General features: G+C 36.8%; 1 protein-coding gene across 16 annotated transcripts in view; it reads right to left on the reverse strand.

Annotated features, from left to right (window-relative positions):
• Positions 1-27,945, reverse strand: part of LOC121298017 (plasma membrane calcium-transporting ATPase 2) — a 153,102-nt gene that overhangs the window by 39,245 nt on the left and 85,912 nt on the right. For 10 of the 16 annotated variants that reach the window (XM_041224725.1, XM_041224712.1, XM_041224716.1 and 7 more), the window contains 6 exons: positions 12,106-12,303; positions 6,980-7,237; positions 6,702-6,827; positions 4,073-4,198; positions 3,336-3,368; positions 2,079-2,171 (listed from right to left, as the gene is read on the reverse strand). In XM_041224725.1, coding sequence (XP_041080659.1) covers positions 2,079-2,171; positions 3,336-3,368; positions 4,073-4,198; positions 6,702-6,827; positions 6,980-7,237; positions 12,106-12,303 — 834 coding nt within the window. The remainder of the gene's footprint in view (positions 1-2,078; positions 2,172-3,335; positions 3,369-4,072; positions 4,199-6,701; positions 6,828-6,979; positions 7,238-12,105; positions 12,304-27,945) is intronic. The other 6 variants (XM_041224719.1, XM_041224722.1, XM_041224724.1 and 3 more) reach the window with 3 other exon arrangements.

Below are 27,945 nucleotides of genomic sequence, written 5' to 3' on the forward strand. Positions count from 1 at the left end.
GGTCGATATCTCTTCTACTTAAATTAAATTTTTCATAAACTCATTGATAAGTAACATTATTGCTTAAACTATCAAACATCTCTTAAAAATAAATATTCTTGTAACTGAATCCAAAATATTCACTGTGAAAACCAGAGATTCATTCAGATCAATCCTTAACTCTAAGTTGACTAATAATGTTTTCAGGCAACATCATTTATTTTATAGTAATACACCTCAGAACTGGACTCCTTAGCATTTGACCACTGAAACTATTTTATGGGACATGATATAAACAGTAGAATAATGTAACATGTTGCCTGAAAGCAGAGTTGTTGATTTTTTTCTATAATACCATTTACACTCCTTTGAATAAATGACCACTATGTTCCTATAATATTGTACCTAGACTATTCACAGTTTTGTACTCTGTGACCAACATTGCACTTATTCTTACAGATATTTTAGGAAATATGTTTTCTTATTAGCAACAGGTTTTTAATTGGGTTTAATGTACTGTATCAATTTCATGACATACTCACATTGGCTGTGTGTTAACAATAATACGGATTCTCAAACAGCAATGACACTTTCGTAAGATATTTCATAGGACATCAAGGTGTGAGAGGGAAGGGAACACAAGCACAATACAACAGACACATGCATGTCTTTGTTACAGCGGACAGTGGACTGACCCACAAATGCACATGCTTGGCACACACACACACACACACACACACACACACACACAAAAACATGACATTCTTTAAAATATATGCAGGGTCTTCATTGGGAAGGGCTTTTAAGGAACCATTTTTGTCCTCTCTAATCACAGTCACTAATTCCTCTTAGTCTATGCTCTCTGCATCATTAACAACAAGTGTTCTTGCATTTCTAGTACGAGCAGGGGAATGTAGAGCTGAAAGGGTTCTGCATGGGAAATAACACTCGTTCCATCACCATGGAGCGTAAAATCTGATCCAGCTACAGAAATCCGCTGTCAACTGTACAGCAACAGGCAGAGCTCTGCTTGTTATCAAGGTGACTAGCGGTTCTGGGATGAAAATGCATGACCTTCGAATGCAGATGTTCACCACACTAATACAGAGCAAAAATAACATTGTTTTTCTTTTTTGTTTTTTTAACACGAGCAAGCAGTGCCCAAACCTTTTTAATTTAGTAGATAGCCACAGTTGAAGCTCTTTTTAAATCCCCCTTCTTTGGTTTCAATTTAAATGTAAATGAATGGCAAAAAAATCTGAATGATTATTTTCTGATGAGTATTTAAACACATATCCCATTGAAAGTCTGTCGATATTCATTCCAGTGGTAACTACTATGACAATCCTAAACTTACAGTACAGTATCTCTTCATTTTACTAGAAACTTTGGACCCTGAAACTAGTCCTCCGGGCTGCTTATCACAGTGAACCTCCTATCAGCTCGCTCTTCTTCATAATTCTGTGGGGTTTCATCAACTTTCTATTTTTTAGTGACTGTGGCAGACTCCAATTGTTATTCATGACCATTCTCTGAACAATTTGATATTTTCCAGATTTGGAAATTGCTAAAAACCTATGATTAATAATAAGGCCCTTAGAAATCGATACTCACAATTAGATATGCTCACAGCTTCTTAATGAATTATAAACCTGGGTTGGTCTTCCTTAATCATCTACACCAGGGTAATATGTAGTCACTTGTCTATATTATTCACCTTCTTAAGTTCTCATTAAAAAAATACATCCTGGTTTGCAGTTAATCATCATTAAACACACCACCACCACCACCACCACCACCACCACCACCACAAAAAAGGTAGATAAAAAAGCTATATATTTACTTATTCAATCGAATCGTACAGTACATTCCAGATAACTACTGTACACCCTGCTCTGTTAATGTACAAACAAATTGAATCATTTTACATTCGATTTCTAGTGCCGATTTTTGTCACATTCCTCATTTCAGTTTTTTCGTTCTCATAATCTAATGACATGCATGTTGAACAGCTGTACAGCCACTGACAGAGGAAGGTCAAGACAGTTGGAAAAGGAGATACCCATCAGATAAAAACAAGATAGGTGTTTTCAACGTACCATTGACCAAGCTGGTATTACCAGTGGCACTTGCACCTGCTGCACCATCTGTAGCTATAGTTGAGATGGGGTGGGAGGACGGATGTGAGGAGTCTAGCAAGTAATAATGAATAAAAAAAGAATAACAGAGAACAAAAATAACATGGTTAAGAAAATTAATTAACATAATTGCCATGGTTAGTTCATTCTTTTATACTGTAATGAACACAAAGCTTCTTCAGTCATAACATTAAGAATGCAACAGAAAAAAAATTGATCACATACAGCATGGATTAAATTAAAATCTTAAAATATAGACCAAACAATGATTGCATAAATGACACACTAGGCAAGAATCAACAATATCCGTATATACATTGATTATATATATGGAACACTAGGCAATATATATTAATATATATATATATATATATATTAGTATATAAACACGGTATTGAAGAGCACCTTTAGAGTAACTACTTATTCATGTAAAATATATGTATATAAAGTATAAAAAATACTGTAATTCTGCAGGATAATGTGCACACTTTTTCAATTCATAGGAATTCATTGTGTGTTATATACAGGTTGCATATATGCAAGGCGCACAGTATTTTCAGGTTTCCATAGTGTACAAGGGATGTATGTTAATCAAGGCTGACAGGTTATAAGCAGTGTGCATGTTATATAAAGAAAATTACAGTAGAAGAAGCTTGATATATGTACAGTATTTCCCCATGTTAAAACACCTGTATGAAAACCAGATTTCCATAAATACCACTTGGGAGTTTTTTTGAAAGCAGGTTTGACTGTGTATACAGTATACAGCACTGTTATCTCATTTCAGATAAGAGCCACAGATTAACATGACATGACTGAGATCATCGAGGACAAAGGAAAGAAAGCTTCCAATGGCAATGTGGATGATTGCAAAGTTTAATATGACAGACATTGCATGTAATGCTGTAATTATTTAAACCTTTTTTTTTTTGTAGTGCAATTGTTATTATATAGAAGGATTAGGCCGAGCTCACAAGCAGTACTTGCAGAAACATGGATGATGCTTCCCATACTTAAAAAGACGTCACTATCAACCTCTTCTTTTTAAACCACTATGACCTGCAGCTGGATCAGAGGGGAAAGGGGAGGGCAGGAGGATTATGTTTTACGGGGTAGTTTTGGTTAGGTTAGGGATAAGCTGCTCAAGCCAGCTGTAGATTTGCAGTTAGAACCCTCCTGTTCACAGCTAGGTTAGATGAGGCATGACCAATACTCTACCTGATAGCTGGCATCCATCCTCAATTGTCTCACCTGTATTATAATTTTCAGAATGATAAGAAAATAAAAAGATATACCTACTGTAGATGTTTTCTGAAAATATCTCACATCACTTTACTTTAAACTTCAGTTTAAGGATCTATTATGAATAAACTATCATTAAAAAAAGTTGTTAAATTACTTCCCTTTTTTATACTGGAAAACTATCAAGCCCTTTTAACCTCCTTTTAAACATACCCTTAAAAAAAGAGCTACCAGTGTCACTTACAACATTGTTTTTGTACATATTAAATGCTACATAGTTTATAGACTTTAACTTGTGTGTGTTCTGGGTTCAAACCCAAGCTGACATCTTTTCAGCCTGCCCACACATGTAAAGCATTTGGACAAAATGAAGCTTAAAAGGAACACACGCAAGACACAACATTAAACAGTCGTCTACTTTTCATCAGTTTACAAAATAAATAAACTGACAAATTAAACACACCGGAGAGAGTTCTTATATGAAGTTAATAGTAACTATAATATCATACTCTCTATGTTTTGATGTTACTTTTAATAATCAAAACAAGTGTTGCGTAATCTTTCAGCACCAACGCTGAAAAGAACCAATGCAGTATTTTGGACGTAGTCAGTTTTGAATGCAGACCTCCATGTGAATTAGGTGCATGGTGTCTCGTAGGACTGCAGGAGCGTTTCAGTGTCCATGGTCTTTGATGTGGGGGTACCTTTCTTACCTTTCTTCTCTTTCTTCTCCTCCTCCTCTCCACCGGCCCCCAGCAGCGTGAAGATGATGCCAGTCTGAGAGTTGACCCCCACTGCAGTGACCACCATTCTCCCTGAACCCTCCATCACGTGGGTACCTGAAATACACAACACCACAATTTGTCTATCACTCCACCCTGACTAAATAATTCACACCTTGTGGGGAATGTTAGTCTCATTCCACGTTGATCCAATGTTTATTATTTATTTCATTCTGCCACTTAAACTGAGGAAATAAGAGTTGAAGTTTTTTATTATTATTATTATTATTATTATTATTTAAGCAAAGCATTAAACATAAGTAGAGACAGCTGATCCACAAATATTTGTCTTTATTAGTTTTATTTAATACTAATACAATTTCAAACTCTCACTTGATTCGCTGTATGCAGAAGTTAGCGGCACAAGCTGCTCCTGAGCAGTGGCTAACCTGACCACACAAAAAAACTAAATCTATAGCCAATGTGTATGATGCAGTGTGCCAGAATAATGAAAACATTACTTGGAAGGTCACAAAGCTGTAAGAATCAGTTTCAAAGATGAACCGGTGTTCTGGTCAGAGCAGCCGGATCATATAACATGAAGCTGTTATTATAAAAATAACTGACCTTTTAGGAGAGTCTCAGTGCTGCTGTCTCAATATCATACATAAGTGGCAAATGCTTTAAGAAACATTTCCTTTTACTAAAAAATAAATGTAAATGAATACTGCATGATTATTATTATTATTATTATTATTATTATTATTATTATTATTATTATTATTATTATTATTAATAATAATAATAATAATAATAATAATAATAATTGTGCAGCAGCCTTTTGTGGGGAAAATCTGACATTTTACTAAAATGCTGCCCTTACTTCTGAAGATCACTACAAGAGTGTTCATGCTTCATCAATCTAAAATAGCCAACAGTTTAGTGAACATTATTAGGTAGGGAAAGCGGGAATGCTTCAATCAAGCTTAAATTGTCCTCAGGGAATCTCATTGTCCCTTCGCAGCACAATCTACTCAATCCATTGATATAGACTTCATACGCCTCTATCAGTTCTGAAGTAATAGCTGATGTAATCCCTAGGTACAGCTTCATCACCGTCCCTGTAAAGCTACAGAAACAATAGTGTCTTCTACTGCAATGTAATGACAGCTACCACGTGTGTATAAACCTGTTGCTTCTGGGCACAAATATGCTGATTGAGGCCAAAAGCAAGGGCTAGATGTCTATACCAGATTGGTGCTGATCGCTACAGTGCTGTTTTAATTAAACTATGCACTGTAAAAGTGAAAGATATTCAAGCTATAGCCTAGTTTATAGTGGAGTATGGTGTAGGTAACACCCCAATAAAACAAATAGCACAAGGAAACCCCATACTCCATTCAATGCATTTTTGAAGAATAACAAGGATGGTGCCTTGTGCTGTCCCTTCCCACATGTATAGCTCATTTTAAGAGCATTAACTTGACCTGCACTGTCTTCCCTCAGTTAAAAGATGGTATAAAACACAAGTCAAATATATTCTGGTACCTATTAAAACGTTATCTGTATCTATGCAATATTTGATTTCCAAAATCTCCAAGGATTATAACTAAAAAGGTGTGCTGTATATCTATCTTGTCTCTAACCGAATAAAGTACACATTTAATGACTGCAGGTGTTTCCTCTATTATATTAACTCAAGGAAAAATAGTAGTCATGTATTTGGGCTTGCACTGTTTAAACTATTAATGTTTTACTCATTACTAAAGACAAACAGGAGCTTTTTATGCAGCGCAAATTAGGGATGGGATTGTTTGTATCCAGAAAACAACCGCAAACCGTTTCAACAGTAATGACTCGGTCAAGATTGAAGACAAAATAGAATGCAATCATCAATACAAAAAAAAAGAATTGTTTTCTCTTGTTGGAAAATGTCAGGCTGTTGTGACTCAACTGGTAGCATTTCAATTAATTCAGCGCACACAGTTACTTCTACCAGTGGCACCTCATTGGTTAACTAGCAAAGACCATCACTGCTACACTTTTACTATTCAGCTTCATGGCATATAAGGCGACTTAAACAGTCAAAACTGTAAAAACACAGTGAAACTAAAACAGGCAAAACATAATCTTACTTCATGTGATCAAGTGTGTGTTTGACTTTTTAACCCTTTCACACATAACATATTGAAAATAGCTGTAGTTTGCATCTTCCATACGTGCCAATATAAAGACTAAAATATATATTTTTTATCCATCCCCATATGAGGTTACCATGCATTAAAGTGTTAAATAAAGACAGCGGTTAGAACGAATCTTGGACTACCTTACCTAAAGTAACATTAGTTAGTCCAAGAATAGTGCTTATCAGGGTCTGTGAAACTAGCCAGCAGTGTTTCATTACTCAGCTTGTTATAAAATTACATCTGTACAGAACTCAAAGATTAAAACTATTTGTGCAAATCTTCAAACGGCATTAAAAAATGGCACCATACCCATATGAGGACACCAGGCATGAAAGGGTTAAAGTCAAAGAAAGACACATATTATTATTATTATTATTATTATTATTATTATTATTATTATTTGTAGTAGTCATAGTCGTAGTCATGGTAGTCACCAGAAAGAAGCATGGGGTCCTTGTCTGGAGCTTTGCTCACATGGTCTGATTCTCCAGTTAATGAACTTTCATCAATCTTCAGGTCATTTCCCTGTATCAAAATCCCATCTGCAGGAAGTAGGTCACCTGTTAAGAAAAAAAAAAAAACAGCTTATAATATAACCTTTAAGTATAAAGTGTATAAAGCCACTATTTCAAAATAATGGACTTGGGTAAATAATCATTCAGGCAGATGTGTCTATAGTATGTATCTGTCAATATTATTCTGAGAACCATACCATATTTTACTTGTGCAATGTCCCCGGTGACAATATCCGCGACCAGAATCTGAATGACTGTGCCAGCCCGGACCACGGAGAATTTCTGCTCCTGTTCAATGCGGCTTTGCAAGCCTCTAAACTGCTTCTCCTTGCTCCAGTCATTAAAGGCAGTAACAATTACAACACAGGCTACAGATAGTAAAATAGCAGCGCCTTCGATCCAGCCGGCTTCGGATTCCCCCTCATCCTCCACTCCAGCTGAAGCACTACCGCACGCTGTGAAGAGCAGAGGCAGTGGACACCAGTTAGTAAGTTCATTAGAAGCACAAAGGGCACTTTTACATCTAGCTTGTTCATTCAAGGTAGTTTGTTCTGGTGCATTCATAATGTTATGAACAGCAGAGTTAGTTTTGGTTCACAATGCATCTTCACAATGCAAAAGAAAGGAAGTTGTTGTTGTGAATGTCAGTAGATACAGTAGATACTATAATTCCCAAGACCTAAGATTCTTTATATTTTGGGATTGTTCCAATATTAAATCTTAGACAAAAGTTTTAAATACTGTATTTGACTAATATTTTTATTTTATTTTATGTGCATACATTTTATCTTAACAATAATTTACCGTATTCCTGTTCTCACCTGAACAGTACAGTATATTTTATTAATAAAAAAGCAATGTAAGTTATTATGCCTATTATATCTGAAGTTTCTTTAAATAACAATCAGATAGATGCACAGACTGCCAGATGTATATTTAGATTCCTAATAACCCTCCATTGTCCACTGTTTAAAAAATCTCAAAATAAATAATGTGTAAGGTCCGATTTCGTCGACTCAAGAGGGACAGCTATTTCTACCATTTTTATTAGCATTATTTACAGATTCTCAGAACCAAAAGAGCAATTTCCTGTGATAAATTATGGAGAGGGTTCCAACACAAATCAATTTCCGTCTACATAAACATTTATTACTGAAAGCAATGCATCCAAGCAATTCATACAGAAATCTATTTTGCCAATATGTTTCATATACTGTAAGTCCTACAGTCTGAACTGCTCCCTGAGGAAGCGTTGCCTGGTTTTATACAGCAATAACACATCAGTCCCTGCAGAAGCTTCCAAGAACACAGATCCAGGAGCACTTCAATTTAAATACACTGATGAGCAAGTCATTTAAATTAATATCTCACTATGTATGTATCCTTGCTGCTTTGTCAGCTGTAAAGAATGAAAGATCCCTGGTAATACCCTCAGTCTATTCGGAATATTTTAATCACTGCTCATGCAGCCTTATGAAAGGGTCATGCTTTTGCCCTGATTCCTTATGCTTTGCCACGCACAGCTCTGTTCATTCATACTATCTGAACATTTTAACCAGTATGCAAACTTTTCTCCTCTTGTGTGACTAGTTAGTGCTTTTCTAAAGTGGTATAACAGAGAGAGATAGGCGGCTTTAAAAACAAATAGTTTGCCAACTTTCTGCAAAGCAAGTGGCTAGTAATCATGCCCTAAGGATAGGAACCTGTCATGGATTTCAATAGCAGATTTGGCAATCCACCCAACCTGAAAGCATTCACAATAAGAGAGCTGTCACTGCCTCAATCCCAGTGTATTTTCTTTCTAGCATCTCATTGTCTTTCTTTATTTCAAACAGTGGTTATGTATTCTTCAGTCCTTAATCCTTTCATTTATAAGACCCTCCAGTAACATTTTTACAGTTTACACCTGCTAAAACTGTAATGCTTTACTGAAAACTATAATGCTTTAATGGTCTCACCAGTACACATTTTCCATTCTTGTAGGGAAATATTAAGAATGCTCTTGTTAAACAGTTCATTGTTTGTTCAGAATGACGGATTGTGTCCAAAACAAATGTCCCCAAAATAAATACAAATTCAGCACGGAGAATCTGCTTAAATGAATGGCAGTGAATGATGATGTGATGATGATGATGACAGTGATTGCAATTGCAGATGGTTTATGACTGTGACGGGCGCTCAGGGCCCGAGTGAAATATATATTTGGCCGGAGGTCTCGTCCGCGGGTGCCCGACAGCTACCTGCGCAAGGCCGGCTGGAAATGTATGAACAGATACATGCATCCCAGTGCCGCAGATAGGACGTGGCTATGAGCCACCTCCGCCCAAAAGATGAGGCCGCCAAACCATGAATGAATAATGAAAAATATTTATGCTCTCCATAGTGGCACTCTGCCACCTAACCCCAAAATATAGAATTTAATGAAAATCAGCAGCTGAGACACAGCCCATCCCCCAGAGCATGACTGCACCGAGGGAAAGAGCCCAGCCTCTCAAACCCAACCACGCACCCCGCAGAACTACTAAATACGAACCGCTCAGCACTCAAGTAAGGAAAAAAAACCTTTTATGTTTAGGTGGAAACCTCAGGAAATCCATGGTTGAAGTCAGCCCTTCCTCCAGGCTTTAAGCGGTCCTCCCGTTTCGGCCTCCCAGCGCTTGACTGAGCAGCCGAAACAAAAAGAAGCTACAAGAATGACTAGAACACTGAGCTTTTATGCGCTTGCTGATGACGTATTGGTTATGGGCGGATTCTCCTTCCAGAAAAGCAACCAAGTTTACAAAGATTAGAGCTGGTAATAAAATAATAAAAGAAAAATGCAACACATCTTGACTGTGTGGTCACTTTTTAGGGGATTTCTGATCACAAAATGGATATTTGTTGTCCGTGGTACTGAATTTCTAGCAGCAGAAGTTATATAATTGATGACATTTATCATAGCAATTTGTAAACAGCTCACTTGGCATTTGGCATTTTGGTATTGAAAACATAATTTGCTTCTTCTACAAGACTCCTCGGTTGCAGTAAGATTTAGAATATATCAGTTATGGCAATAGGCTGTACATAATGCCTCAATTCTTTTACATAGGGAATGCTGCAAACAAAACAGGACCAATCAGAAGCATGTATCTGTTTCCTCTGCTCTTCATTTTCTGTAAAAACATCTTGTAAGCAGAGTTACATGCATCCGTTCAAGTAACGCACATGCCTCGATTTCAAACGCAACAGTGAAAGACGCATTTGTAAGCAGTAACACGTAAGATCAAACAAGGCTTTCTGTTTTGCTTGCAATGATTGCATTCAGTATGCAATGTAATGAGATTTCGATGATGTGCTATTATGTGATTCAACTCATACTTGTCACATACAGTACTTTGTTGCAAGAATAGTGTCAAGAAGACTGACTTTAAATCATATCAGTGGAGAATTTAGTGAAAACGGAATAGTATTGATAATAATTCACACTGCACACACACATGTAAATAATACAATCTGTGCCACAGTTCATGCTTGCTTTAAATGCTTCAAATATTCTCATTATCATCTTTTGAAAGTACAACTCACTGTAATGAACACATTCTTGAATGAATCATCCTTGTTATTAGGAATCACACTGCAGTGGCTAGCATGAGAGATGCATTGCTTAAGGCATCAGGCATGAGAGTTCATTCTGCAATATGAATTCCTAGCAGAAGCTTGCGGCTCTGAATTCATTAGACTGCTCACTTAATCAAAATGAAAAGTCACTCTATTTTTACAAAACACTTGAATATTCAGGAAAGGTGATTTTGCTGTATTGAACATTGCAGTAATATTGATTATGCACTAAGATGTGCAGAAAATATGTTTCTGAAAATGAGTAACTTCCTGCAAAAGAAAGGATAAGTGTGAGTTATTTGCATTTTTATATATTGATTCTATTTAGCAAATCACAGGTTAAATGCAGCGGTGCAGATTTGCTTTTATAATTTATTAGAAAAAAAAAGTCCACTAAAGTAATGTTTTTAAATATGTTAATTAAACTGGCTATGACACATCCATTTCATTACACCTTTCACCCATTACACTCTCTCAAATATCAAAACACGAACGAGCATTTGCAGTATGCCATGTAATTGAATTCTCAGTTGTTACAATGATTGATATTACTAACTCAGCATTTCTAATATGCATGCTTAATGGCTGTCTTCTTTATTGCATATTTTACAGCCTATGGGGTTTGATATATGGCTGAGACCTAAAGGTTATTTCTCTAATGATATCTGGTGCACAGTTCATTAACTCAAGCTGCAGAAATTACCTTTTCAATAGGTTTCTGTGATGTCTTAAATGGCTCAATATACATTGCCTGCTCTAATGACAGAGTTCACAGATGACAAAGTGTACTGTAATAATGTGTTTTAATGAATGTAGGGAAACCATTATAAAACAAGTGACATTGAGAACTGTGGTTAAACAGCTTACATTACATCAACAAGTACGTGTTCAAATATAATCATTACACTTATTAGGATAGGGTTTTATCCACATTATATTCACCCACCAAAGGAACGGGGAAAAGCTGGTACTAACAGAGGAAGATCGTCAGATTGTCTCCTATTTTAAGAGTGGGCTGGTCTTTTACACTTTTAAGATGTTAATGTAATTGGATTATAGCCTGCTTCTCTCTCAGTGCACATTGTTTTTAATGATTTGTTAAAACTGGCACCTAGTAATACATTGTAGTCAGGAGTCAATTACAGGCAGTCATCGTTTCTGCTTGTCTAGGCACTGCAATGCCATCATACTGATTAATATAATAACCCTGATGGATGGAGCCATTGAACAGGACTGTCTTTCCTTGTGGATTTTCCATGTGGATTTTCTTGGCTCTATGGATTCTAATCCAATGCTCATCCACCGTTTGGTGTCGTTTTCTCTACCGCATCCTTAAGGACATTTATATGACAAAAGATTTAAACTAATTTCAACACTCAAAAATGGTTAGTAATCCATTCCTTAGTAACCCGTGAGACACAGGGCCCTATTCACAAAACTTTAAGGACAGTTTTAAGGAGTGTTTAAAGGAATATTTTATTAAAAGACATTTAAATTAATTGAATCAAGTTCAGCATATGTTAGAGTTTTAGAGAGGGTTAAAGCACTCACTCATTTATTAATGCTCAAAAAACATTACTTAAAAACATTGCTGATAGTTATATATACAGTAGCAATAAAACATCTGGCAACCCCTGTGCTGTACCTTGTCTACAGTATATTTATTTTTTTTATTTTCTAAAATGCAATTACAAACCTGGAAATGAACCAGTAAAGCTGTACTCACCTTCAATCCCCTCTCCTGGAGGCTGATAAAAAGAGAGTCCCAAGGATATAATGGCTGCGAGTTCTAAGATAATAAGGGTCACATCCTGCAGTGCTTCCCAGATTAACTGTAAGAAAGTTTTTGGCTTCTTTGGAGGTATAAAGTTTTGCCCGTAGACTTCTTTTCTTTTGTCTAAATCCGCTGCGTTGTTGGGCAAGCCTGTAAAACAAAACGAACAGTGGTTTAGGATTTGCCATCAAGACACTGTGTGCCAGTACTGCAACATAATGGACTCAACAATGTTTTTGGTACTTTTGTTCACACCCAATAGATTTATGGTCTTCCATTTTAGTAAAGTCCACAACTTCCTTAGGCCTTGATCCAACTGCATTGAATTGTTGCAAGCAGTTTTCTCACTGCTGTTAGACTAACTGTATGCAACTAAGGTACATAAAGCACATTGTTTAAACAACATGTGTTTGTTTCTTTACAACAGCTTGCTGAGAAACCAGCCCCCCCCCCCCCCCCCCCCCCCCCCCCCCCCCCCCCCCCCCCCCCCCCCCCCCCCCCCGCTATTACGCTCGTCAGTCATTTGAGAAAGCAGCACTGAATACAAGCAGCATTAGTACTGGTGCCAAGAAGATAAATGTACCGTAAACAAAATACCAATAGCAAACTATCATCCCTTCAGGTAAAAAAAGACATTTCATTGCTATCGTGTTGGAGAAGATGTATAATATGCTTTAGGGCTGAACTGAGTGTATAAGCCTGTGTAAATATATGGCCAGTATACACGGGTGCCTTCACTATACTCCCACTGCAGGGGTTATGCATTGGTCAAACCCAGTATTCAATCATATATTCTTTTCATTGAGGTCCAGATAAACCCCAAGTGGATTGGGATACAGCACTATGTGCTACGAGGATTAGGATAGCTTTCGAGGGATATTTCAAAGAATGCAAGGTTTAGCAGTTACATCTTGCTTTCAATTCAGTTTGTAGGCAATTACGATGAAGACACCAATACAATAATGTAGGATAAGTGGTGCTTCAACTGACAGAAGTGTATAGAAATCCAAATATCTGGCTAGGCATTAACAAGGGCAATCTGTTGGCAGCAGCAACAAACTACAATATTTTAAAGCTCATATACTTAAAGTATGCTTTACAGCTCATGATATTTTGCCAGCAACTGGGTAAATAAGATATTTATAGTTTCCATATAAACAGGATTGCATGTGGTTGTTGTTTCAGCTGTTCGCTCTGAGTAAGTGCCCCTCCTGATCAGTGGCAAGTTATGCCTATACAGGTTTACCAAGGCATTACCAAGGCAGGTTCCCATCATCACTTTAGTTATTCTAATAAATTAATTCAATTCGAAAAAAATGTCAAGAGCATTCTGAAGCCCAGAGCCATCAATTACTCTCTAAAACACACAGAATGCACTTAATACACTGTGACCTTACTATGGGAAACCATTATTAAACATTTTCCAAAAGCATTCAAGTTCAGTACCGTATACAGGACACATGAACAGGTAGTGCATTTTTTGTATAACATGTTTTGGGGGGGGTGGAAATATTAAAAGAGAGCAGGTTTAATAAATACCAAACACACTGGGCACTATCACTTACTTGTCAGTGTTATTCACACCTACTCTTTATTTGTACTGAAAAGTACTGAGTTTAATGCTGAGTGTAATTAAATGTATCTGAAAAAATCTTGGGTTGGATCATTGGTGAGACTGCTGAAAAAAAGGTAAGACACAGTTATACTTGCTTGCAGGCTTGCTGAAACAAACCTGACAGCATAGAAAGAGGGCATTCAACTTGTCAGTATAGAAAGTATGCATGCAGCTTGACAGCATAGAAAGTGGGCATTCAATTTCTACATGGTATTTAGAGATTGGTATTCAAAGCATAGGTGTTGGTTTAAACACTGTTTTTTTTTTCCTCTCAGATTTTAAATGTACTGAATAAAAAATGTGTGGAAAGAACAAACTATGTTAATGTAGCAAAGACTTGCGCTGCAAATCAGCATCTGAAAGGTAAGGACTTTCAATAGCGGTTGCTCAGATGCAGTGTACAAAGCAAAAGGAGTGTTGCGAGCGCTGCTGAGTACAAAAGGGTCTGCTAGAAACTGGGGGTTATAAATAGACTGGCAGACTATAAATAGGTTCATTAAATATTCCTAAAAACTGCTGCATGCAAAGAGGAATTTCATTGAACTGTTCTTCCTAACATCAGGTTACTGAGTCTGTGTCTGGGGATACAAATAGACTTCATGATTTGTACAATATAATTAGGGCTCCTGATTTTCCTGGTTTTTACAACGTGCTCATTTAGTAACATATATACTGTATCCTTCTTCCAAGAATTAAAGGTGTCAGTACATACTGTAAAAATGTAGGTCACCATACATCATTTTGTCAAAACCATTGTTGTCCAAGATACCTACAATGCTTATAGTCACACAAGCGATTCCTGTAGTTTTCTGTATCATTGCGTAAGCATGATGCAGTGTCGTCATTCATTGATTGGTCTACCTGTATGACATCATACATTTCCTCCCAATAGGATTACATTCTGTATCTCAAAGTGGGGGCATCCTAAGCAGGGAGAAAAGCAACTAAAAAGCTGTTTAGAAAATGATACTGAAGAAAACATTTTGGAAAATAAATTAACCTATAAATGCCATTGCTTTATGTTATGAACCCAGGAACCCATTTGAACTCAAGGAACGCTGTGCTGGTTTGTTTACAAATGGCCTTATTTGTATTAATCAAGTTGAGAGAGTTTTCATTAAGAATCTCTATTCAAAATGTTTAATCTGCAGCAATTAAATGTTTTAATCACACAACCACACCACAGGCAGCGGAATAACCCCTCCCGAGCAATAACTATTTATCTAAGTGTCAGAGACATTAATTATATACAAGTAAAATTATTGGTATTGACAACAACCACAACGTCTCCTTTAGGGCCAAATGTACAATTCTCTGTATACTGCGCCTATCCTTACACGGTTCTCAGAGATTTTCTCAAAAGTTAATATGAACAATTCACAATTATATGGGTTGCATTAGAAATATTTTATTAATTTACCTTTGTGCTAAAGGTTTATAAATGCAAACTTCTAGCCCTTTATTCCTATATACTATAAAGTCAAGTTTAGTTTCTGCTTGAAAAAAGTAAATGCAAGATGTTAAATAGGTGTGCATTTCTAAACCTTTTCTCTATACTGCTGAATCCACAGTAACTCATCACTTGAACTATGGAGAAACTGTACAGGCTGCAACTAAGCCAACCTCTTTTACTATTGCCTCATTAGTCATCCCGATCTGAGGACCCAGGGGCCAAACACTGCAGCAAAGAATACCCTGATTAACCCAGGACACTCCACCAATAATGAAGTCAGCTACAAGACACAACGGCTTTAACCCTTTCCTTTCTAAATCATTATTGTAAAGCTGAAGAATAAACACCTAGGAGTCCTGTGAGGTTCCAAAGTGATTTCGAACGGCATATAATAACATAACCAAGACAAGGCAAGGTCATGAGGTCCCGCCAGGACTGAAAGGGTTAAAAAGAGCAACGGTCTATTTAGATCTTACTAAAACTCCCCAAACACATGTCATTAAATAGGTCAACTGACGTGATGTCTTTTACAGCAAAAACATGCAGAAATACAAGAATGTAATTTGTTGATGTGTATATATATATATATATATATATATATATATATATATATATATATATATATATATATATATATATATATATAGATATATATATATAGATATATATATATAAAACTATAGTTTTAGAAACTACTTTGAGTCTTGTCTGCAAATCCATGAAAAATAGCTAACCACTCTTTTAGAATTCAGAAAAGAGATTTAATTACTGTTCCTTAAACCTAAAAATAAATGACCATGGAAACCAGATAATACTTTTGAGAAACCAGCAAACCATGAATGCCTACAAATAGTGACCTATGTAATTCAATAAGAAAAGCTACATTGGTACAGATATATGTACAAATGGACACATAAGGTAGGAAAATTGTGACATTTATACTGGTACTGTGACGCTTAATGTCACCTAGATACTGCAATACAAAATGTACAGATTTTCAGAGTTGCCATAGAAACTGTTGGTGTGCTAATTTCTGTACAGTACAACACGATGTAAAGTAGTACATGCTCACTAAAACAGATACACTATAAGAACACAAAGCAAAGTTAAGAAGTGCTTTTTTTTCAGCAATTACTGTTATATTTAGCAGCAACTGACTTATCTGATTACAGTGAAAACCTTAAGTGTGACAGCACTGTAATTTAATCTGTTGAATCACTGAACCAATGTAAAAAGAGCAATTCAATGTTCTTAGATTATTTGTCCACTTAGATGTGAATGCACGCTATAGAAAACTAAACCAGCAGGGTTACTTTGCTTAGACTTCTGTTTAGGCAGCTGTACATAAACCACACAATATGTGAATTGTATACAAAAAATGTATACAAAATGTATGCAAAATGTATGCAAACTTTTCTGGTTAGGTCAATAAATGTTCTTGGTTGAAAAATGTATATTAAAGATATATTGAGAGTACATCTCTCTAGCGGAGGTCGCGTCTCAAAAAACATCTGAGAACGGGCATCACACACTGCCCAACTGATGCATTAAAGTACCTAAGCTGGATTCACTAAAGTACATTGGCAATGGGGCAAGTCAATGACAATACTATCTACAAGGCAGCATGATCGTGAAACCCACATATAACTGGAGACATGTATATACTCTCTCTCTCTCTCTATAAATACACACACTCACACACAACATACATTCATACATACACACCTACCTACACACAAGCTATTCCATTGGTTTGTATACAATGTCTGTGCCGAAATCTTTTGAAAACAAGCCCTGACAGCCCCATAAGCACTGCACTTTTTAACTATCAGACGAAATATTTACATAATGCTGCTACAACCATGATTCATTTAATATTAATAATGTTTTCATTAAATTATACCTAATCACGTTTTTAGTTACAATGTAGGGAACATACTGTGTCGAACAAATGCTCATAATGAAAACATGTATTATGTTTTCCCTTCATTGTAAATAAAAACAATATTTGGTCTCATTTAATTAAAACACTTTTAATAATAAATACATCATGGTTACAGCACCAGTTTTTAAGTACTGTAAACATTACGTGTAATAGTTAACATCACAGCATACATCATATACAAACCTACCTTGTGTATGTGTGTATATTAATAGAGAGAGAATACATGCATGGCTGTCTCCAGTCATGTGACTGAATGCACTGAACTCATTGGTTTCTGACTTTGAGACTTGTGAGTGGGTATGACACGCTGCCCGATGCGAGGGAATCAGACACTGCCCGACGTGACTGTAAAATCATGTTGCTATTGATCGCAAAAGGGCAGTATGTCCCTGGCTTAAAAGAACTATCTTTTAAGGGGGGGGGGGGGTTCATACAGACACTAAATCCAAAATTGTCTCCATGGAAACAGCAAGTGCGATGATACACGATATCGACCTTTTCCTGCCAAATCAACACTTCAGCGCATTGTGTGGGTTACTGTGGTTACACACAGACTGTTAGACGCAAATACAATAATGATCACCCATGGAGAGAACCAAACTAGGACTACAGGATTACAACACAGTACTGGCTCTTTAACTTTTTTAAAAATTATTACCACCTGATTCAACTTGAAATGAAAACCAGTGTTGTCAGTGTACTGCAACTTGATATTTCCCATTCCCTGCCACACATGTGTGTATACAGACCTGTCAAAGAACATACTGTGAGCATATGTAAATATGTTTACTGTAAATATTAGGACTGAATCATTTTGAGAGAGAGGCTGCAGGGCTGTGACATATAATATGACTTGACAGCCTTTCCTTCCTGAGCTTCTTCAAGCAAAAGCAAAAGGAGGTTGCAGTGCTGTCAGAATCCAATGTCATGTTAACCCTCAGTCCACTGCAATGTTAACTATTATTTTAAACATATGAGTCATATATTTTTTTGTCATACCTTGCTTATTTGTCTTAAAGCCTCTCCTTTTTGGGACAGGAACATAAGCCTGAAATACGCTCCTTGCCAAGCACCGGCTCTTTTGTACAGCAGTATAGGCGCTATGCTTTAGTGTGAGAGGTCCCGGGTTCGTGCCCACCCTCTGCCTGTGTGTGGATTACCTCGCCCTGCATGATGTGCCTGCCTGCGTTAACCAAGATCGATACAGTTTGTTTGGATGGAGAAAAGAAAAAAGAAATGAAAAATCAAGGAGGAATAAGTGTAAGTTAGCATTTTCCAATCCATCCTACTTGGAAAAGTTAGATATATAATTTTTACATCAACATTTAACTTTTTATTTTTTTTTCCTACGTTATAATAAACAAACCTAAAATGAGAACGTACTGTTTTTCACCCACTGTGCTTAAAAGTTATATGCATTTTCATATTATTAAATACAGTATATCTTTGTTCCACTTGTTGTCCCCACGGAAACAAAATAGCAATATGAATTTTCTCTTATGAAAAAAAAGAAATTAAAGAGACTTGTACAGTAAATGCCTTTTAAAAATAAACATGTTCTACTTTGGTAAAATAAAAGCTTTAATTAAAGTAAAGTTTTTTTTTGTTTTTTTTTTAGAACACTCAGCATATAATAGAAGATTTAAAAGTCGTTTTGATACATTTCTACAATACACATCTGAGAATCTAAATCAAGCTACACTATTATAAGTACAACATTTTTCAATTTGAGGGTTAGTGTCAGTTACTCTTTAGGTCCTTTACTGGGGCTTCACAGTCATGATGTCTCCTTTATTACCTCAAATGTGTCTTTAGATTAAGGAGCTCATTGATGACTCTCTCGCGCTCCCTCAATCTTCTGCTCTCTCTCTCTCTCTCTCTCTCTCTCTCTCTCTCTCTCTCTCTCTCTCTCTCTCTCTCTCTCTCTCTCTCTCTCTCTCTCTCTCTCTCCGTCCACATTAATTACACTGTCATAAAATGGGGTTGATTGATGCTACATCATTTGTTAAAGGAGCTCTGATAGAAGGGCAAAAATCTGGAAATCCTTGGGCAGCAGTGACCGAACAAATAGAACCAAAGAAACATGACTGCAAGAAAACGACACAAAAAACAAATACTGCAAACCATGGACAAAGCTAGCTGTTCTTCAAACATTTAAACACTTATTAATTATACAATGGCTCACATTTTATCACATTCAAATACTGAAAAGCCGCATGTCATCTTAAAGCAATTAAGAAGGTTTCTAAAAATGCCTTAATTACATGTTACGTAAAAAAGCTAGTGTGCTATAGCCTGCTGTTATTAATAGCAAACACATAATAACATGTAGAACATCCATTGCTAATTATCCTTTTACGTGTAAATTGCTTTACCACATATTCACTTCAAGTATCGTTGTCAGTCAAAGTAGTTACAACATTTAAAATAAATACAATAAAGCAAAATAAAAAGGTTACCAATTTACAAATTAAGTTTAATGCCAAATACAGATAGGGTTTAAAGTTAATACATATGTTTTTTGTTTAGTTTTTTCAACATTGCTATTTTGTAACACTTGATTTGTGTTTTCAACAGTGCAACAGAAACATTTCACGTGTCATGCAGCTGTGGTGCCAATGTCAGATTTCCGTTTCAGAGGTCAGGTTTAACCTCATCCCAAAGACGCACATTAAACTGTACATTACACGAGAAACTGGGCCACCAGAAAGACAACTTTCAGAGAAAACCCTTCTGTATAAAACAAAGTCTGTAATTACATTGTTCAATACCACAACCAAACAAGTACTATAACCAAACGCTATTGTAATTCTGTTGAGTTTAACTGGCTAATTCTAGAGCCATGCATAAGCTCTCTGCAGTTGCAATGTATATTTGGTTGCACACAGTATTATGAAACATACAGTAATTGGTGGTTTATTCGTTCCTCCGTTCTATAAGAAGAGTATATATTTTTCTTATATAGGGGGTGATGTAAGTATAGGCACAGTGTAAATAATTGCGGATGCAAAACTGAAATAGCACTGCGTCCTATGTAAGCTTAAGAGCGATGCAAATTACTCAACATGCACAAACACTGATCTGCAATTAATGGAGTTGTTTGGAAAAGCCTCAGCCAACGGCAGTTATGTGAGTATCCTTAGGAAATTATATGTATTGGCCTGCCCTTTTCAGCAAGACATCCAGAAATTTGCCTAGCACTCTTGAAAAGGTGGATTGGGCTATTTCTCTAGACATTCCAACTGTGGTCTGAAAGGAAGCAGAGGCTAAGCAGTACTTTCACATGTGCAGGGACAGCGGTCCCTAGATTGATGCTGGGGTCTAGCTCATCCCTCAATTCAGCTAGGATGCTAGCTAGGATGATCTGTAGAGTGAGGTGATAACGCTTTAATACCCCATCCTCCAGCAAAGGTTACCCTGGGATTGAATATGCAGGGTCTTCTTCAACTTGTCCTTCTCTCCGAACATGTTCCTGCCTCTCTTCAACATGAGCCAAGTGTCGCCGCATCAGAAAGTGTACCAGAGCAGCCATCCTGAAGCCAATGACAGGTTTCTGCAGGTGTGTGCTTTTATACAGCTCTTAGTTACTCACCTCTACAATGGTTTGCACCTTATAAGAAGAGAAAGTTTTTGGAGGGTCAGCAATTGCCTAAGTGCAAGGCAAAATCCTTACAATACAATATAATGTTTTCACCTGCTTAGTATCCAGATCCCCCCCAATTCCAGGCTGTTTTCTTCATTTGAATACATTTCAATATAATTGTAATAGATTAATGATGGCAAAGTGCATATTTTACAGTGTGTGCAGTGTCAGGTACACACCATTCTTTACAAACGCTGCATTTGTAGTGACCGGTAAAATCAGACTTTATAGCCGCAAATCATTTTGCACATATATTTACATCACTCCTATAATTTCCTTACTCAGTATATAGCTTCATATAGAGGGGTCCATTCATCTTTTCACTTAATAGATACCGCAACAAAAAATGTGTTAAATTGTGTTCAATGAAGACTGTGATTTCAGAGATTTGAGTCACTGCCTTGGTATAAAAAGCTCCAATAAAACCAGCGAAAAGTCCTGACTGCTGGAAAACCACACCAGGTAATTACTGTACTTGTGAAAAGCAAAACCAATCTGCCTCCGAACACAGCACTGCTTAAATACACATACTGTATTAGTCTGTTGAGGGACAGCTTGAAGACATTCCATGCCTCACAATCACTGCTGCCCTGGATATGTTATGTATGGGTGCAATATCAAATTAGCATTTACAAGGAAACCTAATGAAATGAGTTGATCAATACAGCTTTTAAATGGTTTGGTTTGAGGGAGGCCGTATGTCCAGTAAAAGCTGTAGCCTCCTCCTCTTCCCACTTCTGCCAAAAATCCTACAGAATGCATATATCATTGGAACGCAGTGCTGTATCTTTGATAGCACCAAAGAGTACTTTATTATTTATTTGCATAGGGGGACTTTTTTTAGGAAGGCTATCAAAAATTATACACTCTTACTGTAAGCTAACTGATTTGCTGGGTTTTTTTCCAGCTGTAGTTAAAATCTTATTATCCAGCTGTTACTGAAAAGTTTACAGCTGATTCCCCATGACTGATGTGATACAGGTCACTTTACAACTAACTTCCTATTAATATGCAACACACTATCCAACATGTCTTCTACAAATGCCCTAATTGCACTCTCAGGTCTCTGCCCTTAAAGCTTGCCTACTAAAATCTGTGTTTCAATTCCTGTGCCAACTCCCTTCATACTTGAAAGCTCTTGCAGCTGATCTTCCTTCCACCTTCACTCCCTACTAAGCAGTGCTAATAGAGACATATATCTCATCTCATCCACATAACCCTGTCCTTTAACAACACGAGGTTAGAAGACTGCAGTATGCAGTCTCTTGTGCCAGAACAGAATCTACTAATTCCAGAAATACGAACAGAAGATACTAAATCTGAACCACCCCCCCACCCCCCCACCCCCCTTCCTAAAATTTCGGTGTACGAAACATTTTTTTTTTTTGTACGTGACTACGTCTTCAGAATTAATGCTAAAGTCCTTACTTTCAATTCTGATTTTGTTATAGAAATAATGAATATAGCTACAGCACTTAGTATACAGCAGATGGTATTGTGTGCTTACTATATATAAAAGAAGTTTTATGGGTCTATAAGATCTTGCTTTTGTAGCATATTTCAGCCTCCATGGTACTGTATGTGCATTAATCTGACTTGGGCAGTGCTGGATACAGCATACTGAAACCAATGAAAATAATGAATAATGCATGAATAAAAAACATCTCTAAATAACTATTGCACTGAGTGGAAAGGACTGCTTGATTTTATGCGCACATATCATTATAATATATTTTTAGTATTGTACTTTTAGTTAAAGGAAAAAAAGTCTCTCAAGGGTTTTTCATGCTTATCCCAATTCAGAAATCTCCTGTTTAATAGAAAAAAGGTATAATTTCCCAACTATTTAAGCATCTCTGGTAAATTACTACTTATAGACTTCCTACAGATAGCTGGACATGAGACACAGATGGAAGATCAAAGGACTCGCTAGGAATTACATTGAGTTTGTGATCTGCTGTCTGCAACAGAATACTCTACAGTTTTTGAACTTCATTTGCAATCTATATATTGCCATATTTATGTGGTAAAAATATTTTTACAAAGTCCCCCTTAACAGACAATGACGTGAATGATCTGCATGTGTGTGTCATGAAATATTACGCTTAAACTGGGCTGTTGTTTTTACATACAGCTTACATTGTATATTGGAAACCATTCTTTGTTTCAGTAAATTAAGATTTTTTAGACTTCTCCCAATAGAAGATTGAATGACAGATGATTTGGGAGCTCCCCATAAGGAAGCAATTGAAGAGGGACTAATGTACATTATACAGTGGAATTGAGAAACTGCTCAATTAAAACAGAGCCCTGACAGTTGCTAGAACTCTAAGGTATAACATTACTGTTCTTCCTTTGGTTAACTATAAACCATTAAAATTTACTGTCATAGAAATTTACTCATGGGGCTATCCATGTGTGTAATCCAAAAACACAGCCACAGAGGATGAAATGAGCTTGCTGTAATTTGCTGCATTTAAACAGAGACCAGAACTATAAAGCTAGACCAGACCATATGCTAGTCGTATGCATAAGATCAACTTCTACTGTCAGTGCGCTTAATATAAAAATTAAACTATAAAAAAAGATTCATGTAGTTTTTGTTTTGGGGGTGCTTGGAGAATATCAATTTACTCAGATAACAATCTCCTTTTTCAGGTGGATATACTATACTGTGTGACAGAAATGTGCTTGTAACACAGCTATCACATCAAAAACTAAAATGACACAACTGTCAGCACCTGGAAGCTACAGAAGGCAAAGAGTCTACAGCTAGCTATACTAAACTGTTATGAAAAGAAGGAGCAATAGACACGTATTAAAGCTGTGATCAGTCCAAGTTCTCATCGTATTATATATCTGTAACACAATGAACCCCACTCTGAACAATCTGAAAAATGATGAGGCAACATTCAGCTATGGTATGACAGGCAAACCACCAGATGTGGTATGACCTAATAATTAACCAGCCATCACGGTTTTACAGGGACAGTATGAAAAGATTTTTTTGAACTACCCAAAAGCAGCATGTCAATTGTTATGACCTTTTCCTGACCTGAGCAGTTGAGCATGACCTGTAACAGTGTGAACCTACAATAGGAACACAGCCTTGCACCTTTTCATATAATGGTGAGCGCACTGCTTGTAGGTTGAAGGCAGTCTACTCCCCAACACTAAATCATTAAATACCTCCTTTACTCTTGCCATGCTTTTCAAAATCAAACTTAGCACTGATCTCATAGCAGCCCCCCCTGGATAGAGCACCAGGTGATCCATTTATCATTTAGGCTGCATGCATGCACACATCAACACAGTCCTTCACTTGTGTACTGATGATTTCCCTTTTACCTTGTTCCTCTTCCCTCCCAAAACAACATGATTATAACTACCACATGTATATAAAAAAATATCATTCAATGCTGCATCTTTCATTGAAATAAAAATAAATTGCTTGAATCACATTGATGCTCCATTGTTGTGCTTAGATACTGTAAGATACTGAACTTGTAATACTGAACATGTAATAGTTTGATTTGGAACTGGAATTATCTGATTGGAAAGGCTTACACAAAGTTAACTTCATGAATCATGGGTCTGGGGGTATCATATGCATTCAGTACATATACTACACAAGCTCTGCACAGAAATGTGCTGAGTGGCAACTCAGATTATGGAAAGGTGCACAAAAATTATCTGGTTTGTTTTTAATCAGAAAAGGATGTTAACGTAGTTGGTTGCACATTAGCTGGAAGTAAAGGCAGCACTAAGAATATGACAAAGCAAACCTTGTTACAATAGCAGGGCATCCATCAGTAAGCCCCTTGTGAGCATGACTGGCAGATCAAGAGACAGTGGATTAGAGCAGAGTCCTAGTTGTCCACTGCCTGTGGGCAGCATGCAGTGTTGGTTGACGAGTCATGGTTCACCCACTATCCAGAGTGATGGGTGTGTGGCTTGCCAGGTAGCAGCTCCTACCAGATGTCCCCATTACATCTGCTGCAATGTGTCATTGAGGGGGCTGACAACTGCACCGAAGTGAATGTCACGGTGTGTGAGCATCATTTGTTTTCACGCATGGTCTGAATGAAGCATTTTTGGGAGGTAGTTCATCAATTGGTGAGACACTTTAATGATATCTGAATCTCAAAAAATACAATTAAGGATATGTAAAAGTCCTTCAGTAGAAAAAAGCACCGGTCATTGGTCAACGGAATTCAGTAAGCTGTGTTCAGACATGGCTTAAAAAACAATAAAAAAAAAAAAAAAAAAAAAAAACAAGACCAATTCCAGAACAATCTCAGTGTTCAGAGGAACGCTCTGGTTGGTCCTGGACAGACAGATCAATTTTGTCAACAGTCTGTCATTTAAAAAACCCTGTGCATTAGTGGATTCAACTGCAAAACCACCAGACCTAAGCTTCAAGCATATCAGGCATCATTTCTGACAGTACTCCTTAGAGGTCTACCTTGTAGGAATCCAAATGCTTTTCCCTGAAAAAATACATGGTTAATATTATCATTGAGACACTAGGAATGGTGTCATAATACTGATTAGACAGTAAGGGTCACCGAGCAGAAGGCTTGCTGCTGCTCTGTAGAAAGTGGTTATAATACAGTTCTTTATAGTCTATCCTGAAAGTGGAGGGTGGTGCTGATTTCACAACAATCAATGCACATTCATTCTATTGGCAGCCCCCTGTAAAAGCAGCTGGGCAAGTAGGTTGCCCCAACTCCAGGGTCAATTACTAGCGAAGCACAGTGTTGGGGGCTGAACCATTGACAGCAATCGAGGGGACAACACAAACAACCCACCCCCCCAAAAAAAAGACAAATAAACCAGGAACATGCTGATCAAGAGTTCATCTGACTCTTTATAAACATACTGCTGTAGGGCTGATTTTAATCCCGGTTACACCAGTGCAGATGCTGTGGATTTAATGCACTTTCACTAGCATTGCTAAGAGTAAAATATCTGAAGTGCCATGATTTCAATTAAAATGACATCTTAAAGGGGATTTTTTATGTGCACTTGACCTCAAAGGCAGAAGGTGTGATGCCTCCATTACCAATTAATAGTGATAAAGGGCACTGAACAAGGGGCCTTGGGAGAACACTTCTTCAACTATCAGGCTTCAACCCCAGCAGTTATATTAACTTAATTCACAGCAGTTCATTTAATCAGATAAGCATGTCATTAAATGTCTTAGGTCAATGTATTTTTCTTGCCTTTCTACTGTTATCTCTGGTGGAATTTCTGTAGTTCGACACATTATAGGTCGAGTCAACGCTAGAAATACTCTGCCATTCAGGCTACATTATTAATCAAAACCATTCATTACCTACCGGTAAATTAAAAGTGAACAAAGGAACAAAGATACAACACATCTGCCTTACATTGTGTATTCTGTAAATCAAGATGTAATGATTGGTTTGAAACTTATTTAATAAAGACACGTAACAGTTCTCATGTGTTAAGTGCATTGCTCTGTACTGTTTATTTAAATAAAAAGAAATGTTTACAACATGCTTTCAACGGTTTAGGTTTCTTTAAAAGGATGTCACATAAATAAATGAAAAAGTCAATATAATACAATCCTGGCCCTATCTCACGTAACAGGGACTAGCAGACAGCAGGATAGCCCAGCACTCTGCTTTCATTAGGAGTAAGTGCATCTGAAGGGAAGTGTTGCTTCTCAAATATTTATTAGACAGGATGCTTTTTTTAGATCTTAAGTAGTTTACAGAAGCAATCCCAGTCTGGTTTGGTTTTTTTTTTATGTTGTTTTTAGGGGGAGGGGGCTGCTAGGAATAATCCTCTTATGTGTATATTTTTTAACCCTAACCCCAGGAATCAATATAAATTACCTACAATACCTTACTGTTAAAACCTTTGTATAAGTCTATTTGCTTGGTATTTTTAGGGGGTACTAAAAAGGGGGAGCGACTTATACTAAACCGATGTAACCTATAGGCTTTTACTTGAAAATGTTGTCACAAAAAAAGAGGGGGGGGGGGGGGGGGGGGGGGGGGGTGATAACGACTTATACCACCAGGTCTGAATTATACACCATTTTTTATGGTAATTAACAAAGTTACTCTAGGATTTTAAAAATGCAACCCTGTTCTATTGCTGAATCAACCAAAGGCACAGACCCTCAGACTCTCTTCAAAATGTCGACTAACATGACTGTACCATGAATCATTCACCTCGCTACTAACCTAGAAACCTTAGCACTGCCGCGTTCTAGTTTTCTAGCTTGAGGACACCATGGATTAAGGAAACTGCTTGTGCTGATGCAGCTTAATTGATGACAGATGCCATTTGATATTATTTCACATTTTTCAACTGCTTTATGGACGAGATACAAACTAGAGAAAGAAAGTTGACGCATATGAAGGTGACTGAGTTCTGAAAGTGAATGTCTGCCCAGCAGATTAGCATGACTTAATAAAACCATGTGTCCTCATTATCAAGTGGCACTTTTGCTGCCAAACTGCCTTGCATGAATAGAATGATGTGACTTCAACACCAGTCTGAAGGCAGAATTAAGTCAATTCTGGCAAAGCCAATTAAGCTGAGAGATCCAGAATATCTGGGGATACTTTACTGTTGCATTAGCCGATAGAATTACGTTTGGAATTACAGCACTATTGATTTAAATTGTGTTGTACATTAGCAGGCAGTTTTTGAATTTAATTTACAAAATAAATCTAATTGTGTTTCTACTGTCATACATACTGTACGGGGATTTGATGTATAAGGCTGAAATTAACAAAGATAATAAAATAAAAAACAGCAACTTTGAACTGTCTTACAGTATGTAGAGATCTGTTTTTACGCCTATCCCAAGTTAGGCCGAACCAGCTTTTTATGTCAGTATCTCTGTATGTGTGCTGTAAAACATGACAACATTAATTAAAGTGTTCAAATGCAAGGTTTTAAGAAGCAGCTCCTAAATTAAGGTAAGGCTATCCATTAAAAGTTCTATTGTTTATTTAGTGCCCTGTTTAACTTAAAAGAAAAAATGTGTTTTTTCATTCTATTGCTATTACAGTTTATTCAATAAAATAATATCAGACTAAAAGACTGTAGGAGGAGGGGGTCTTTTAGAGATGATATTATATTTATAAGTTGGC

Source organism: Polyodon spathula, chromosome 23 (genome assembly GCF_017654505.1).
Source record: "Polyodon spathula isolate WHYD16114869_AA chromosome 23, ASM1765450v1, whole genome shotgun sequence".
Taxonomy (NCBI): Eukaryota; Metazoa; Chordata; class Actinopteri; order Acipenseriformes; family Polyodontidae; genus Polyodon; species Polyodon spathula.